The sequence below is a fragment of the Erpetoichthys calabaricus genome, chromosome 17, assembly GCF_900747795.2.
Source record: "Erpetoichthys calabaricus chromosome 17, fErpCal1.3, whole genome shotgun sequence".
Classification (NCBI taxonomy): domain Eukaryota; kingdom Metazoa; phylum Chordata; class Cladistia; order Polypteriformes; family Polypteridae; genus Erpetoichthys; species Erpetoichthys calabaricus.
Window position 1 is genome coordinate 82,129,847 of NC_041410.2, and position 18,185 is coordinate 82,148,031.

Genomic DNA, 18,185 nt, shown 5'->3' on the forward strand with positions numbered 1-18,185 from the left:
GTATATATATGTGTATATATGTATGTATATATATGTATATATGTATGTATATATATGTGTATATATGTATGTATATATATGTGTATATATGTATGTATATATATGTGTATATATGTATGTATATATATGTGTATATATGTATGTATATATATGTGTATATATGTATGTATATGTGTGTGTATGTGTATATGTGTATGTATGTGTATGTATATGTGACAGTAAACTCTTTCAACCATTCTATGATCTGCTCCTCACAAACTGACGGTACTGTGGTGGATGTTAGCAGATTGCTGGCCAACCACAAGCGTTACCTGGTAGGTAACCATCCATACAATCAGATTGTGACACAGACTTCGAATGCCGTGAAAATAAATATAAAATACACACACACATACACATATATGTATATGTGTGTATGTATATATAATAGAGAGAGAGACGGACCGACCTCAGGTCACAACCATAATTCTTTACAAAACTCGAACCCCGAAGTAATTTTCCCCCATGGGATTGTATGTAAATACAATTAATCCGTTCCAGACCGTACTTACTGTATGTAAATTTTTTAAAGATTTTTAAGTACAAATTACACCATAGAATGCACATCGTAATAGTAAAGTAAATGTAAAAACCTAGAATAACACTGAGAAAACCTTGAACAACAGAGAAAACTAACATTGCAAGAGTTTGCGGTATAGCCTTACGACCCGATCGCTGTAAACACTTTTTAATGTGTTTTAAGCACAGGGAAAGAAAATTTAACATTTGAAAAATCCAGAATTTATTTGCAACAATTCACGCTACGAACCAAAAAATGAACATTTGAAAAATCTAATACAAAAACTAACCATAAACCACCAAGAAAACTAACCTTGCATGAGTCAAGTTCTGGCATGAAGGAATTGAGGAGGAACTGAGTGGAGAATTTTGAGGGAGAGTCTGGCTCCGTGATGGAGGGATGTTCTCCTTCAGGTGTTTTCTCTGTTGTGATTTCTTGGGTTTCTGGTGTTTTTAGCTGTTTAGCTGGTGAATCCGACTTCGCGAAATAGCGGTCTAATGTGACTTGCCTTTCCTACGCATTAACATTTTTTGGAAATGCGAGACAACATTGTCGTTCATGTTTATCACTCGGTTCATAACTGCTTTGTCAGGTTGGTTCTTTTCGAAAAAATCCTGGCACTCGTTCCATTTTTCCATGATGGCTTTTATTGCATCACTTTTTATAACCGCCCTTTCCTCCTCTTCCCCGGAGGACTGCTCCTCGGTGAGCAACCTAAGCTGCTCCTGCTGGAGTTCAGGGAGTTCCTCCATCTTCCGCTCCTCCTTGTGATCCAGGACCAGCTCCTCGATGTCCTCATTGTCCACTTCAAGACCCATGCTCTTGCTCATGGACACAATCTCATCCACAACAGGAGGCTCAAAGCTTTCTAAAACCTGTTCAGGAACGCATTCAGGCCAAAGTTTCTTCTAGGCCGAGATCAAGGTCCGGTGTGCGTCTTCCCAGGCTTTATCAATGAGGCAGATGCAATGAACGATATTAAAATGGTTCTTCCAGAACTCTTTCAGGGTCAAAGATGTCTCATCGGTCACATTGAAACACCTGGCGAATAGTCCTTTGGTGTACAGCTTCTTAAAATTTGAAATAACCTGCTGGTCCTTTGGCTGCAGAAGAGGAGTCGTGTTGGGAGGGAGGAACATGACCTTAACTCTTTTAGGGCGGATGTCGACTTTTGTCGACAGGAGGGGTTGAGGGCGCATGTCGACAAAAGTCGACATCCAGGGATAGAGGGCGACAATCAGCTGTTAATGGCGACAAATCTCACTGTCACGTCACAGGCATTCCCTCTGTGCTTGGAGGAATGCTAGACTCGTTGACTCGGCAAATAAACCTTGCGTGTGCGTGAGTTGCGAAATGTAAACAGGCAAGATAGCACCGACATGTGAAAAGGCAGCGAAGCAAGTGCAGAAAAGAAAACACTCGCATTATGCGCATTTGCGCATTATCGCGGAGTCGGACTCTTGATTTTTCAGAATCGGACTTTATTGGCAGTGATCAGGAGATCGAGCAAGAGAGTTAGAAGCAGGCATCAGCTGATCAGACACCAGCCGATGCCGCGCCAGCGGATCTGCTGCCAGTTGCGCGCCTTCGCGCAGCCGATGAATCTACGGCAAGGTTTGCATGGGATAAATACACAGACATTGATCCGTTGAGAGCTGATCTGGCTACCGGAGTTTACAAGACGGCATGGCTTGCTGTTGGACACGACAGATCACCAGCTGCTGTACTTCAGGCTGCTGTCTCCTGATGCTGCTTTTCAGCTACTGTCAGACGAGACAAACAGGTAGGCAGAGATTTTTTTTGAATCGCGGGCTGCGTTTGCATCGCATTCTCGTTTTTCAAAGTGGAAACCCACAACGAAAGACGAGATGAAGCGCACTGTGGCATTACAAATAGAGATGAGACAGAATTGGTGATATAACTTCAGGGAGCATTGGTCCAAACGTGTTTTGTCCCCTGGTGGCTTAGGTACGTGCTGCTGCAAAGTTTTATTCACTTCTGTAATAAACAGAAGCAAATCCCATGGGGTGAGCCAGGCTATAATGCCATACATAAAGTTCATAAAGTTTCAGAAGATGAAAAGAGGTGACAATACGGTTTTCATGCTGGCAGAAAACTTGGTGGCAGTGGCATGGCATGATGGCAAATGGGTGACTTGTCTCTCTACAGTACACACTAGCAATATATGTTAGAAAGTACAGCAACAGACAATTGAAAAATAGGCACCAAAGCAACATGTATTGTAAGGAGTGCAATGTGGCAATGACTGAAATTGGCTGCTTTGAGCGAGATCAGACTTTGCTGTGTAAAATGTATGTGATATGTATGTGAAATCATAGAGTATGCAGGCTCATACAACATGCAAGACAGTAGCATTTGTCAAAAGGAAATATTTTTTGTTGATTTGATATGTTAAACAATTGCTTTGTGTTCTTTTTTAAAAAATGTTAGTTTTTGGAAAAATATTCAGCCCTGGGAGAAAAGAAACAAAAAAAAAATTAGCCCTAAAAGAGTTAATAAAGTTGTACTCCTTGACCATATCGTCAACCAAATTTGGAGGATGTGCCAGTGCATTGTCCATCAGAAGAAGGCATTTTTAGGCAAGTTATTCTCTTCGAGATCGCTTTACGGCGGGAGCAAAAGCCTTGTGCAGCCATTCCAAAAACAAGGTCCTTGTGACCCAACCCTTTGTGTTTGTCCTCCACATCACGGACAGTCTGGCTTTGTTTACATTGTGCTGCTTGAAAGCACGAGGGTTCTCAAATTGGTAAATGAGTAGCGGCTCGATTTTTACGTCGCCACTAGCGTTAAGACACAGCAAAACGGTTAACCTGTCCTTCATTGGTTTATGGCCGGCCATAGCCTTCTCTTTCTGGGTAATGTAGGTCCTCTTCCAGAACAATCCGGTCTTGTCACAGTTGAAGACTTGTTGCCAGATGTAGCCTTCGTCCTCCACTAATTTTGTGAAATTTTTCACGAATTCTTTTGCAGCTTCAGCGTCGGAACTAGCAGTCTCTCCATGCCTTACCACACTATGAATGCCACTTCTCTTGCAAAACTTTTCAAACAGTCCTCTACTGGCTTTAAATTCCTCACTTTCGCCACTCATAGAAGGATAGTTTTGCAGCAAATCACAATGAATCTTCCTGGCTTTCTTGCATAACATCGCCTCGCTTACGCTGTCCCCTGCAAGTTGCTGCTTCTTCGGCCACACTGGCAACAGTTTTTCCACCTCTTCCAACACTTGAGGCCTCTGCCTGGTTAACACTGTAACTCCTTTTGCAACATCAGCTGCTTTAATGGCCTTTTTCTGCTTTAGAAAAGTTGAAATCGTAGATTTTGACTTCTTGTACTTGGCGGCAAGATCAGTAACACGAACACCACGTTCATACTTATCAGTAATTCTTTATTTCGATTTCAGTTTTCTTCAAAACTTTCTTCTCACCACTCTTCACTTGCTTAGAAGCCATGGTTAACTGCAAAAGCACACAAAATACTGTAGTGCACAAAGAATTCACAGGTAAACCACACACGCCTGACTGAAAACAATGAACAGGGAGAGGCTGAACACGTGCTTAAATGCAGTAATCGGCGCATACGAACCGGAAGGGAGACTAAATAGAGCACAGAGTGTTCACAGCGAAAGCACGCACGTCTGACCGAGAACAATGCAACACGTGTGGAAATCATTGGCGCGCACAAACCGAAAGGGAAACTGGCTTGTTCGTGTACCAAGTGTGTGGTCGTGAACAGATGCAAAAGTTTGGCGAACTTTTAGGTAGTAACCTGATTTGACGCTCGTGAACAGAGGTTCCACTGTGTGTGTGTGTGTGTGTGTATGTATATGTGTGTGTATATACAGTTAGGTCCATAAATATTTGGGCAGAGAACTTTTTTCTAAGTTTTGGTTCTGTACATTACCACAATGAATTTTAAATGAAACAACTCAGATGCCGTTGAAGTGTAGACTTTCAGCTTTAATTCAGTGGGGTGAACAAAACGATTGCATAAAAATGTGAGGCAACTAAAGCATTTTTTTTAAGATAATCCCTTCATTTCAGGGGCTCAAAAGTAATTGGACAAATTAAATAACTGGAAATAAAATGTTCATTTCTAATACTTGGTTGAAAACCCGTTGCTGGCAATGACAGCCTGAAGTCTTGAACTCATGGACATCACCAGATGCTGGGTTTCCTCCTTTTTAATGCTCTGCCAGGCCATCACTGCAGTGGCTTTCAGTTGCTGTTTGTTTGTGGGCCTTTCTGTCTGAAGTTTAGTCTTCAACAAGTGAAATGCATGCTCAATTGGGTTAAGATCAGGTGACTGACTTGGCCATTCAAGAATTTTCCACTTCTTTGCTTTAATAAACTCCTAGGTTGCTTTGGCTGTATGTTTTGTGTCATTGGGTGGCGTTTCACAATACAGATGGACTATCAATTTGGCTGTATTTGAGAAGACAGTATGTCTCTGAACACCTCAGAATTCATTCGGCTGCTTCTGTCCTGTGTCACATCAATAAACACTAGTGTCCCAGTGCCACTGGCAGTCATGCACACCCAAGCCATCACACTGCCTCCACTGTGTTATACAGATGATGTGGTATGCTTTGGATAATGAGCTGTTCCACGCCTTCTCCATACTTTTTTCTTGCCACCATTCTTGTAGAGGTTGATCTTGGTTTCATCTGTCTAAAGCATGTTTCTCCAGAACTGTGCTGGCTTTTGTTAGATGTTCTTTAGCAAAGTCCAGTCTAGCCTTTCTATTCTTGAGGCTTATGAGTGGCTTGCACCTTGTAGTGCACCCTCTGTATTTACTTTCATAGTCTTCTCTTTATGGTAGACTTGGATATCGACATGCCTACCCCCTGGAGAGTGTTGTTCACTTGGTTGGCTGTTGTGAAGGGGTTTCTCTTCACCAAGGAAATGATTCTGCGATCATCCACCACTGTTGTCTTCTGTGGACGTCCAGGTCTTTTTGTGTTGCTGAGTTCACCAGTGCTTGCTTTCTTTCTCAGGATGCACCAAACTGTAGATTTTGCCACTCTTAATATTGTAGCAATTTCTCGGATGGGGTTTTTCTGTTTTCTCAGCTTAAGGATGGCTTCTTTCACCTGCACTTTTGACTGCATGTTGCATGTGGAAGATTTTGCTGTGAACAGACAAGCACCATACCTCAAATCCACTCCAGGCTTTTTATCTGCTTAATTGATAATGACATACAGTGCATACGGAAAGTATCCACAGCGCATCACTTTTTCCACATTTTATGTTACAGCCTTATTCCAAAATGGATTAAATTCATTTTTTTCCTCAGAATTCTACACACAATACCCCAGAATGACAACGTGAAAAAAGTTTACTTGAGGTTTTTTGCAAATTTATTAAAAATAAAAAAACTGAGAAATCACATGTATGTAAGTATTTACAGCCTTTGCTCAATACTTTGTCAGTGCACCTTTGGCAGCAATTACAGCCTCAAGTCTTTTTGAATATGATGCTACAAGCTTGGCACACCTATCCTTGGCCAGTTTCGCCCGTTCCTGTTTGTAGCACCTCTCAAGCTCCATCAAGTTAGATGGGAAGCGTCGGTGCACAGCCATTTTAAGATCTATCCAGAGATGTTCAATCGGATTCAAGTCTGGTCTCTGGCTGGGCCACTCATGGACATTCACAGAGTTGTCCTGAAGCCACTCCTTTGATATCTTGGCTGTGTGCTTAGGGTCGTTGTCCTGCTGAAAGATGAACCATCGCCCCAGTCTGAGGTCAGAAGTGCTCTAGAGCAGGTTTTCATCCAGGATGTGTCTGTACATTGCTGCAGTCATCTTTCCCTTTTATCCTGACTAGTCTCCCAGTCTCTGCCACTGAAAAACATCCCCACAACATGATGCTGCCACCACCATTCTTCACTGTAGGGATGGTATTGGCCTGGTGATGAGCAGTGCCTGGTTTCCTCCAAACGTGATGCCTGGCATTCACACCAAAGAGTTCAATCTTTGTCTCTTCAGACCAGAGAATTTTCTTTCTCATGGTCTGAGAGTCCTTCAGGTGCCTTTTGGCAAACTCCAGGTGGGCTGCCATGTGCCTTTTACTAAGGAGTGGCTTCCGTCTGGCCACTCAACCATACAGGCCTGATTGGTGGATTGCTGCAGAGATGGTTGTCCTTCTGGAAGGTTCTCCTCTCTCCACAGGGGACCTCTGGAGCTCTGACAGAGTGACCATCTGGTTCTTGGTCACCTCCCTGACTAAGGCCCTTCTCCCCCGATCGCTCAGTTTAATGGCCGGCCAGCTCTAGGAAGAGTCCTGGTGGTTTCGAACTTCTTCCACTTACGGATGATGGAGGTCACTGTGCTCATTGGGACCTTCTAAGCAGCAGAAATTTTTCTGTAACCTTCCCCAGATTTGTGCCTCGAGACAATCCTGTCTCGGAGGTCTACAGACAATTCCTTTGACTTCATGCTTGGTTTGTGCTCTGACATGAACTGTCAACTGTGGGACCTTATATAGACAGGTGTGTGCCTTTCCAAATCCTGTCCAATCAACTGAATTTACCACAGGTGGACTCCAATTAAGCTGCAGAAACATCTCAAGGATGATCAGGGGAAACAGGATGCACCTGAGCTCAATTTTGAGCTTCATGGCAAAGGCTGTGAATACTTATGTACATGTGCTTTCTCAATTTTTTTTATTTTTAATAAATTTGCAAAAATCTCTAGTAAACTTTTTTCACATTGTCATTATGGGGTGTCGTGTGTAGAATTCTGAGGGAAAAAAACTAATCCATTTTGGAATAAGGCTGTAACATAACAAAATGTGGAAAAAGTGATGCGCTGGGAATACTTTCCGGATGCACTGTAACGACGGACTTGCCCACACCTGCCCAAGGAAAAAGCCTTTGAGTCAATTGTCCAATTACTTTTGAGCCCCTGAAATGGATTGTGTTCAAAAAATGCTTTAGTTGCCTCCCATTTTTATGCAATCGTTTTGTTCATCCCACTGAATTAAAGCTGAAAGTCTGCACTCAACTGCATCTGAGTAGATTCATTTTAAAATTCATTGCGGTAATGTACAGAACCAATTAGAAAATTTTGTCCAAATATTTATGGACCTAACTGTATGTGGATGTGTGTGTGTGTGTGTGTGTATATATATATATATATATATATATATATATACACTAGCCATGTGCGCCCAACTACGTTGCGCATGTTAAAGTTGTCTGTGAAGGGCTCCCTGTTTAAACATGGCTGCCAGTTGTGAACTGGGCCCTTCGTCGCACAGCATTATGATTTTTTTATAAGGGAAACAAAATTACAAAACAAAACCCTTGGACATTGATTCGATAGGAACGGCCTACTTGGAATCACTGTCTGAATGGTAATTATGTGCTGGTGGAGGAGCATTTCTGCTTCTCTCCGTTCACAGTCCGTCTTGTTTTCATGACGCTGTCGTTTCCTCTCACGATCTCTTCTGAACGTTTCTCCAATCTCACAGGTTGCTTTGTGGCAATCCAATGAGTAAGGAAGAACCAGTGCTTCTTTCTTGAACTCCAAACGCCGACTGATGGAAAATCACAGAAGTGTGTCCGACTTATATACTCTGACTGCCGACTCCAAGAAGTGGGTGAACATTCGATTTAGACGAAGTGCTGCGAATGACGGTCGATAGAAACACAAAAAACCACAGTCTCGACAACGAAGCAGGTGTCGACGCCAGATCTAAACACACAGCACGGTGTCGACAGTGTTTGTAAACAAAAGTAAAAACCAAGGTGTTGTGTATTCAGCCAGTACAAACAGCACGTAGTCTCCTTTAGTTCAATCCTCTTTAATTACCACACTCCAACCTCATCCAACGATCCTACCCCTCACTTTTATCTCCTCCTTCATCACTACTGAACACAGCAGGAACACCACACAAGGCAGTGAATTCGCGGACAAGCAAAGATCAAGATCCAAATGAAGATTATATATATACCCTAAGTTCTTGTCTATAAGCCGTGGCTTATCTAAGGAAAAAAGTTGTGAAAATGAAAAAATAGAATATCGGCTTATACATCCATCGCGGGGGTTGTGTTCCAGAGCCACCCGCGAAATAAGAAAATCCACGAAGTAGAAACCATATGTTTATATAGTTATTTTTATATTGTCATGCTTGGGTCACAGATTTGCGCAGAAACACAGGAGGTTGTAGAGAGACAGGAACGTTATTCAAACACTGCAATCAAACATTTGTCTCTTTTTCAAAAGTTTAAACTGTGCTCCATGACAAGACAGAGATGACAGTTCCGTCTCACAATTAAAAGAATGCAAACATATCTTCCTCTTCAAAGGAGTGAAGCAAACAAATCAATATGTCTGTTTGGCTTTTAAGTATGCGAAGCACCGCGGCACAAAGCTGTTGAAGGCGGCAGCTCACACCCCCTCCATCAGGAGCAGGAAGAGGGAGAGAGACAGAGTTTGTTTTTCAGTCAAAAATCAATACGTGCCCTTCGAGCTTTTAAGTATGCGAAGCACTGTGCAGCATGTCTTTTCAGGAATCAGCTTTACAAAAGATAGCAACGTGAAGATAATCTTTCAACATTTTTAGACGAGCGTCCGTATCGTCTAGGTGTGCAAACAGCCCCCCTGCTCAATCCCCATACGTCAGGATCACAGATAGTCAGCGCAAGAGAGACAGAGAAAAGTAAGTTGGGTAGCTTCTCAGCCATCTTCCAATAGCGTCCCTTGTATGAAATCAACTGGGCAAACCAACTGAGGAAGCATGTACCAGAAATTAAAAGACCCATTGTCCGCAGAAATCCGCGAACCAGCAAAAAAATCCGCGATATATATTTAAATATGCTTACATATAAAATCACAATTTAAATGAACGCTACGCGCGTGTGTTGACTCGGTGACGCCCAGAGCAGAAAGAACGTGCTCCGGCCGCTCCAACCGCGCCATGCGGGGAGTGAGAGAAACGCCAATATCTCACACTCTCTCCCCCCCTTAAAGAAATTAAATGGGTGTGAGACAGACCACTGACCTCCCTCCCTTCTATTAGTTATCCATATTACTAACCGAGAATGCTAAACCGGATGATGGACGCAGGCACATCCGGCAATGGGCCGTAGCTGCAAAAAGACGTACTGCGCAGGCGCAAAACAGTCCGCATCCGGCAATGGGCCGTAGCTGCAAAAAGACGTACTGCGCAGGCGCAAAAACAGTCCGCGAGGGTCGGCTGAGGAGCCGAGAAAGGCGGATAGAAGAGGGCGAGAGAGGCGGATGAGGGGCCGCGAGAGGCGGACAAGACCACAGAAAAAAGGAGTGAGCACAGGAAAAATTGAGAAATGAGGCGCAAAGAGCACCGAAAAAAGGAAACGGCACATAAAAAAGTATTCAAACGCAAGCAAAGCACGAAACACATTGCACACGAAACTAGACCCAAAAAAAAAAAAAAAGAGGCTCGCGCACAACAGCAAGGCACCCCCCCTACAGGCACCGGACGGGACACACACCAAGAGGGGGATTCAACAAGCCCATGGAACACAAAAAAAAGAACACAAAACCACCCCACAGACCCTACAAGCAAGGGACGGGACACACACAAAGAGGGGGATTCAACAAGACACAGGAACACAAAAAGAAGACGCTCGCGCGACAACAATCCTCAACCCCCCCCCCCCCCCCCACACACACACACACACACATCCATAAGAAGTGACACCCAAAGCCACATATTCTAAAGTGAACATCAACACCTTCACACTAGACAGCATAGGTGTCAGCATTGGTGGATCTCCTTACAATAAAGCACTATTAACCGTTCAACTGCAGAAAAAGAAACATATTAACAGTGACTGCGATCCTTCTTATTACTTATCCATATTTCGCATGCTGAGAAAGAAACAAGTCATGAATACACGTCACGGGTACAAAACGAAAAGGAAAGGATAACAGGAACAAACACACGAAAACGAAAGAAACAACAAAATAGACGGCTATGCAGCATAGGTGGATCTCATTACAATAAGGCACTATTAACCGTTCAACCGCAGAAAAGGCTCCATATTAACAGTGAGTGCAATTCTCCTTATTACTTATCCATATTTCTAAAAGAAAAAATGTCTCGACTCCAAAAACGCAAAGCTCAACTAAAGCTTCTAACTAACGATGTACCTAAAAGTAAAAACTTTATGAACTGCATTAGATCCTACAATGGTTCATTTGCTTTTGCATATACCGGAGTAAATATCAGGCCACCAAAAGGCAATGGCCCATACTACTTTCGCATATGTGCACAGATACTGCATCGCATTGGAACAGTGCACCCTGAAACAAATCAACAACGCAAATATGCACAAATCTACATCCTAGATCCACATGACGCAAACTATCAATCAAAGTGCTGCATCGCAACAGGCACGGATTCAAAACGAAACACCTCCCGTCTCAGACATACGTTAATGGCAGCGAAGGCTACAACGGGCTTCTCACACAGCACAGGCAAATCGATTAGAGCTCCAAAACAACACGTCCCAAATACTACACATGCAACAACGCGCCTCTCAAACGGCACAAGAAAAACATACACCAGTAAAATTCATTCGGATTAATGAATGTCATTTGCAATCATTGTCATTCAGTTCACTTCCCTGAAGAAACAACTGGAAATACAAGTTATACATTTACACGTTGTTGTCAAAAGGGTCAAATTAGACTGCCTTCTTTACATTCATATACTGAATATCTACAGAGGCTTATAACTGACGATGTACCTGAAAGTGAAATCTTTATCAACTACATTAGATCCTACAAATCGGTATCCACTATGAACATTAACGGTGGCACTGCACGTGACATCCGTCTTGAAAAAATGTTGTTTATTGATGAATGTTCAATGGCATAAAGTCACTTACTCAACACCATTCATAAACTTCTACAAACGTTTATGAATAATAATATTCGATTTGAAGGAAAGGTACTTTTATGAGGAGGAGATTTTAGACAGTGATTAGCTATTCTTCCAGATGCCATGCACTCAGCTATTGTTCAGTGCACCTTAAAATACGCAGACAATTGGCATTGCTTTCAAAAGATACAGTTAGTAAAAAAGATACGATGTCCAGAACCAGATCATAACAATTGCTTATTACAACTGAGAGATGGTACACTCACCAATACAGCTGGACTTCAGGCACATATTACAATTCCTCAAGCCTTTATCTGCGACAACTTAGTTACAGAGACATTTCGAACAGCAATCTCATTAGACCAAATGCCCCTTTTAACACAACGCACTATATCATGTCCAAAAAATATTAATATGGAAAACATTAATACCCAAGTCATTCCATTACTTCCTGGAGAGACACAACTCTTTCTAAGCTCTGACAAACTTGACTCTGATCACAACAATAACCATCTTAAATGACCTTACAAGTTCTGAGCTGGAATTACCTTTTACACTTAAACGGCGTGTACAAAGAAATTTTCAAATAAACCTTTACACTGTGCCACACACTTTATTGTTTGCTTTCTATTTGCATCATCTACACCGTCACACTATTCTATATCTCATTCATACATCACGCTCTTTGTCATTCCCAACACCAGGGGTTGGTGAGCGAAGCGAGCAGGGGGCGGAGCCCCCTAGTATGTTATAGTACGTTCGGCTTATCCATGAGTCCGGCTTATCTATGATACGATTTTATTTTAAAAATTCGTATGATTTTTGGTCTCCGGCTTATACATGAGTCCGGCTTATAGACAAGAACCTAGGGTATATATAATGTGTGTGTATGTATATAAATATAATTTTCTGTTTTTTTATTAGGCTGTTGGAATGCCTTCTGTGAATCATGGAGGTGGAATGTATGGCTATGGTCTAAGCTCATCTCCTACTGGGAGTTTACACAAGGTAAACAGGTTTTGTAATATTTTAGCAGTGTGCTTCCCCCTATCCCACCCTTCCCTTTTTAAAAATTGAGTATAAAAAAAAGTCTAAATAGAGCTGTTAAATGTGAATGTAGTTCAGAAAATGTGATAAATGTAACTTCAGAGTGTACATTATGGATAAGGCATGCTAACTTTTTTTTTTTTTTTTTTATATTATATAAAGACTCCAGGTGGAGGACAGAAAAGAGTTTTTTCTCATCTCATTCCTTCTCCTGAACCCAGTCCAGAAGGTGGATATATTGGCCAGCATTCACAGGGTCTTGGTGGGCATTATGCAGATTCCTATTTGAAAAGGAAGAGAATATTTTAAGATGAGCCCTGGAGTACCATTCTGTTCTAATCATGTGCTCGAATTTCATTTTTAATATATAATATATATATATTGTGTGAAGAATGTTTTGATTTGATCTCATTTTTGCCTTTGGGCAATAATGAGCAACTCTAGTTCTATTTTTGTTTTATTATTTTATTTTTTTTTTTCTGGAAAGGCTATTATGGGCCAAGTTTGTTTAATGATTCATAAGGTCTTTAATTTGGTATACGAATTACTTCTATATCATTATGCTCCTTTCCTTTTTTTTTAAATATGTTTTTAGTTGTTTTTAATTTAAATTTGTGTATGTAAATTCTTTTTAATTTAAAAGTTGGCCTTTCCTTAATGTTATGACAGACTTATTATAATGGAAAGTGTGTTTTCCTGTATTCTGTTCATTTGACTCACATTTTACAGATGTCAAAGATTTGATTTAATTTTTCCTCTGACCTTTTTATTAAGTTCTAGTGTGGTTGTGTGTTTTGTTCTCTGTATTGTCGTCTTGGCTATGTATAAATGGTATGTTTATAGTAAACATTGCATACCTTCTTTTAATTGTTAATGAAAGCTACTTGAGCCTCTTGACAGAAATATATTTTCCAGTTGTAATGACTGGATGACTTTGTGCTACCTTTTTAAAATTGTGCAACAGTTGCAAATACTTATTTTTACATGGAATATTTCTTCCTTATTTTTGTAATCATTAAAAGTGGCACTTCTTAATGGAATTTCCATGTAGTCTTTAAGACCATTAGTTTGAAAATTTTTTTTTTTTTTTTTTTTTTTTGGCATTAGTGTCCGTCTTGGGTTTTACAATCTTAGGCTTAAGTAATTTCAGTTTAGACAGACTGGGAACCATTATTTAGCTGCTGCTTTTAAAATGCATACATCTATATTTGTACTAAATTTGCATAATCTTTCAATCAGAGCTGCCTTATTCAAAAGCTGTTACTTGCACTATTTGTTAAATATTTAAACCTGGGTTATTGCAATGTAGTTTTTCAATTAAAATTTGTGGAAAGGGTTTATAAGAAGGGTATATTCTTTCATGATCCAAAAGAACATTGTTTTAATTTAAGGTCAGAGTATTAGCAAATTTTGACTACATGATTCAAGTTGATGTGAGTGTGGTGTGTTTGTCCCCATCCCCCTTTCCTTTCTTTCCTTGAAGCTAGCAACACCATCACAAAAGTGTTCTCCATAATATTTGACTGCACCTGACTGTTCAATTTTTATTGTCTCTTTTATGGTGATCCTAAGGATAGGAAAAACACATTTATAGTGGAATTTAAGCATTACACATCACAAGTTTGTGTTTGTTAATAGACACAAGTTTTTTTTTTTTTCCCTCCTGTTCTACTTTTTTGATATCTTCTCACTATTTTCATGGTTTTGTTATTTATTTCTTAAGGGCTGTATGTGTATAAAGTGTGTGTGTGCGCGTGCCCCTCACGCTTGTTTTCTCTTTTGAGAAAACACTTTTTAGTTCGTTTAAAACTGCCAGCTCTTAACTTTTAATGTCATTGAAGGGGTTCTCTTAGTCCATTGATCTTTTGTTTCTTTTCTAGCATCATATGCACAATATACATACACTGCCAATATAAAGCAAATTGTTTGGAAGGAATTGTATACTGTTTTCAATGGACCAAGTGATTCAGCTTTTTGTGTTCCTTGAGATATATATATTTTTTTTCCTCTTCACTGGACTACTTCTGCTCTACTTCGATGTTTGACACAGTAAAAGTAATTTGAAAACATTTGTGTCCATCTCTTTTACTTCTAAACATTTGTATTAGCATCACCTAGTTTGTTAGATTAATTTTACCTTCTTGCCACTTTGCCAATTAAAACTGCCTTGACTTTGTAATTACCTCATAGCTTGTTCAGCCAAACTAGAATGTTACACGTGTGTCATTTGTAGTGTATAATGATCAAAGTAGATGTATGATCTTCCCATTCTGGGTGTCTGTGTGCCATAAACATTGACTTGTCTTTGTGTCCATTCTAAATAACGGCATAATCAAGGTGTTTTTTTGTTTTGTTTTTCCCCCCCAAATTTCATTATTTCATATTTGCCTATAGTTAAGTATTTTGATTTGCACATTTAAACATTGTTCAGTTAACACTAAGGGTTTGCTTTTGAGTATGTACCCTTTTATTTCTTAAAAGTAATAATAACCTTGTCGGACCTTCATTCTCATCAATGTGAAGTATTTGAATGTGCAGCAGAGTATGTGAGTAGTTTAACCTGTTCTTTGTGCGTGGCATTTAGCCAAAGTTAAAGTAAGAGTGTGAAATCTAATTGGATTTGTTCTCTAAAGGATTTAAAAGCACATTTAATTTTGACTTTAAAATGCATTTTGCCATGTGTTGAACATGCTTGAATTAATAAAATATAGTAAATGTCTGTTTTATTGAGTGAATTATCTTTTATTAACAGTGGTGGCATGAAAAAAAATAACAAAATCCCCTTTGAAGGCCTGAAAATCCTAGCAAACTTACAGGAGAAGATGCCTGTCATTGCTAAAGAGCTGTGCGAAATTCTATATAGGTTGATAAATTTGTGTTTTAGTTTTTGGATTGTAATAAATAAAAATCAAACACCCTTCCTGTTTTGAGAGGATAAGGTAACTAAACATGTTTGATCAACACATAGTGACTGAGAGAGAGAGAGTTAAATTAGTTTTGAATTATCAGGCAGCAAGTATTATTGTTCCTTGTCTAGCCAGAGTGAGTGAATTTTATAGTGTAACTTTTTTGTACTTCTGCCATGTTTAACAAAACATTTCAATTCACATGTGAAGTTTACTGATTATGCAGATTTATATTATGGTGAAATTTGTTCCAGTAAAATAACATGGACATTTAGTACCCGATTAAAATAAAGTGTTTGTAAACTTCAGAAGCCTTTCATATTTGCCTACTTATTTAAGGATTCTAAATTTAACCAGCATGCTTTGAAGAAGATGAAGCCACCTAAATAAAGCTGGTTTATTAATTCTCGTATGTGACCTTATGTGGATTTATATATATCTTCAGTATTTTAAACAAAGTTTTCATTTGCTTAGTGATGTACTACTGCCATTTTGAGCGACTGCACTATGATGTACAGTATTTGGTGCTGCTCAACATTTGAAGGTTCAAATTGTTAGAACTTTGCAGTTAATGTGGTTTCTTCTTTAAATCTTCCTACCACTTAACTGTTACGATGTAGTAGTGAATGTCCTTGAGGCACTTAGGCATTAATTATATGCAAATAATAACTATGTAAAAGACTCCATTCAAACTTAAGGTGTCAAATTGTAAAAAAGGGAAGGAGTGGTAACAATTTAATTCTTAAAGTAATAGCAAAGTAGGATGGAGAAAAGTGCAGGAATGTAACATGTAAAACTCCTGCTTTATTCATTCTGTAATACACATCTATGAAAGTAATCATTACTTTAACAAGTCAAATTGCAGTCTTCATGTCATTACAGACAATTGAAAAGGAATGGTCATTTATTTCTACTTATGTCTATCCATCCATTTCCTGAATTTAAACTAAATGACAGATTTGCCTGGTTTCGGCCCATATTTAGCAATGACCATGATTTTATTTTGGGCTAGTCTGTGGCTGGTTTGTTTCTTTGAGCATCCAGAATGCAGAAATGCATACAGGAGCTCAGAGTTCAGCAAAACATATTGAACATAGTATTTAAAATAAGCACAATGTATTAGGAATCCATGCAAAAGTGCCATTTGATTAATCCTCATGTGGAAACAATGTTAGATGAAACTTGAGCTGGGCTGATTAACTTATTTTGAGGTAATTATTCCTATACCCCTGAACATCTGATCTCCCTTTGGTCAGCCCTGGGTTACTTATTATTTTTGATTTTTTTCCCAGGATTTCTTTTAACTAGTAGAGAAAAGCCAAGCAAAATGACACCTGTTATTGGCTAACTAAAAAGATTACAATATGCAAGCTTTCAAGGCAACTCGAGCCCCTTCAGGCAAGATGTAAACAAGTAAAGGCAAGATTTTAACTAATACAGTTGATGGACTTGGTTATTACATTGATGCCTTGTTACTTGTGATCATGTCTCCACAAACAAAAAGTTAGGGCTCAGAGAGCAATAGTTGCAGTCATTCTTATTGAGAAACCTGTTTTTCTGTAATCGAAAGGTCCTTTGAGTTAGATGTTCTGAGGCTGCTTGCCATGTGTTGCTGGAGTGTATTTTGTGTAAAATGCAAGGAATGTTTTTTTTTTTTTTTTTATTTAAAATTTATTAAAAGTGCTACATTATGATAAACACAGTTGTTAATGGTACTGAGTTAACTGTTAATGAACTTGTTCCTCATTGTTAGACTATTGGTTTTAAAATAAACAAAACAAATTCCCATAGATATTAACAGTGAGTGGTTATTTTGTGATATTGCAGGTGCAAAACCTAGAGTCTTGAAGGGCTTTTTGGAGTAAGACTGGTGACTTCATCTGCTGACCATAATTTACCGATATTGATGAGCTCCTTCTGTACCTACAAGTCATCCTGTGTTTATTTAGCATGACTTTAAATCCCACAGCCTCTGGCAAGACTGGTGTTATAACCATCTTCAGTGCTATTGTCTTGACACAGATGTGCTTTGTATTTTCGGGTTCTAAATGGCTGTTGTCTTCACTGTTTTCAGGCCTGTTTTGCGTGCAGCATTTCCATTAACAAGCTGTTGCAAGGTACATCCCCCTGCAGGTGCCGGAGATACAGGTAGTCCTCTGCCTGTAAACTGATGATGCGAATCTCTGACAGTTTTAGGAGCAATTGGCCAAACTTTTCAGTCGGCTGTTGGTGACCTTGCATGGTGTAATCCATCAGAGCCCGGTTTACCTGCTCCTGGATTCGTGACACTTCCCTGCAACTCTCTAGTCCCTTGGCATCTGAAATGAAAGGTAAACACAAATAAGGTAACACTAGTTTTGCACTATGTAGTATGTTTGTTTTTTTAAACCAGTCTTGTTCCTAATTAGAAATGTCACTTATTTTAAAGTAACCAAAGTGTTAAACCAACCTATCAACTTTATTAGAAGGTAATCCTTGAAAGGGGTAAACAAAACCCACAGAGCATGTATAATTAATCTTCAGCATTGTTTGTCAGATTTGGTCCTGGGTTCCATTGTACTATCTGGTTTGATTCCAACACCAAATCAAGAATTGTTTTATAGCCTTTAAGTAGACTGCAGGCATGTTAAGATACTGTATTGTGTGTGTGTGTGTATGCATGCATTTGTCCCTATACAAAAAAAAAAAAAAAATCCCCTAACTGACTTTGACTTTCTTTTGTTTATGTGAAATATAGTAAAATATCTTGTTCTCTGGGTAGTTTTGTTTTTTTTAAGGTTTTTG

At 39.5% G+C, this 18,185-nt stretch overlaps 2 protein-coding genes across 3 annotated transcripts in view; one reads left to right on the top strand and one right to left on the bottom strand.

The window, feature by feature from the left end:
- Nucleotides 1-15,214, top strand: part of raver1 (ribonucleoprotein, PTB-binding 1) — a 52,990-nt gene extending 37,776 nt beyond the window's left edge. For both annotated transcript variants that reach the window (XM_051920886.1, XM_051920888.1), the window contains 2 exons: nt 12,373-12,456; nt 12,658-15,214. In XM_051920886.1, the coding sequence (XP_051776846.1) occupies nt 12,373-12,456; nt 12,658-12,804 (231 nt within the window). In that variant the 3' untranslated portion in view covers nt 12,805-15,214. The remainder of the gene's footprint in view (nt 1-12,372; nt 12,457-12,657) is intronic.
- A 2,257-nt stretch (nt 15,215-17,471) lies between these two features.
- LOC114667467 (nuclear receptor subfamily 5 group A member 2-like) overlaps nt 17,472-18,185 on the bottom strand; it is a 41,956-nt gene continuing 41,242 nt past the window's right edge. The window contains exon 7 of the mRNA XM_051920903.1: nt 17,472-17,719. Within this exon, the coding sequence (XP_051776863.1) occupies nt 17,472-17,719 (248 nt within the window). The remainder of the gene's footprint in view (nt 17,720-18,185) is intronic.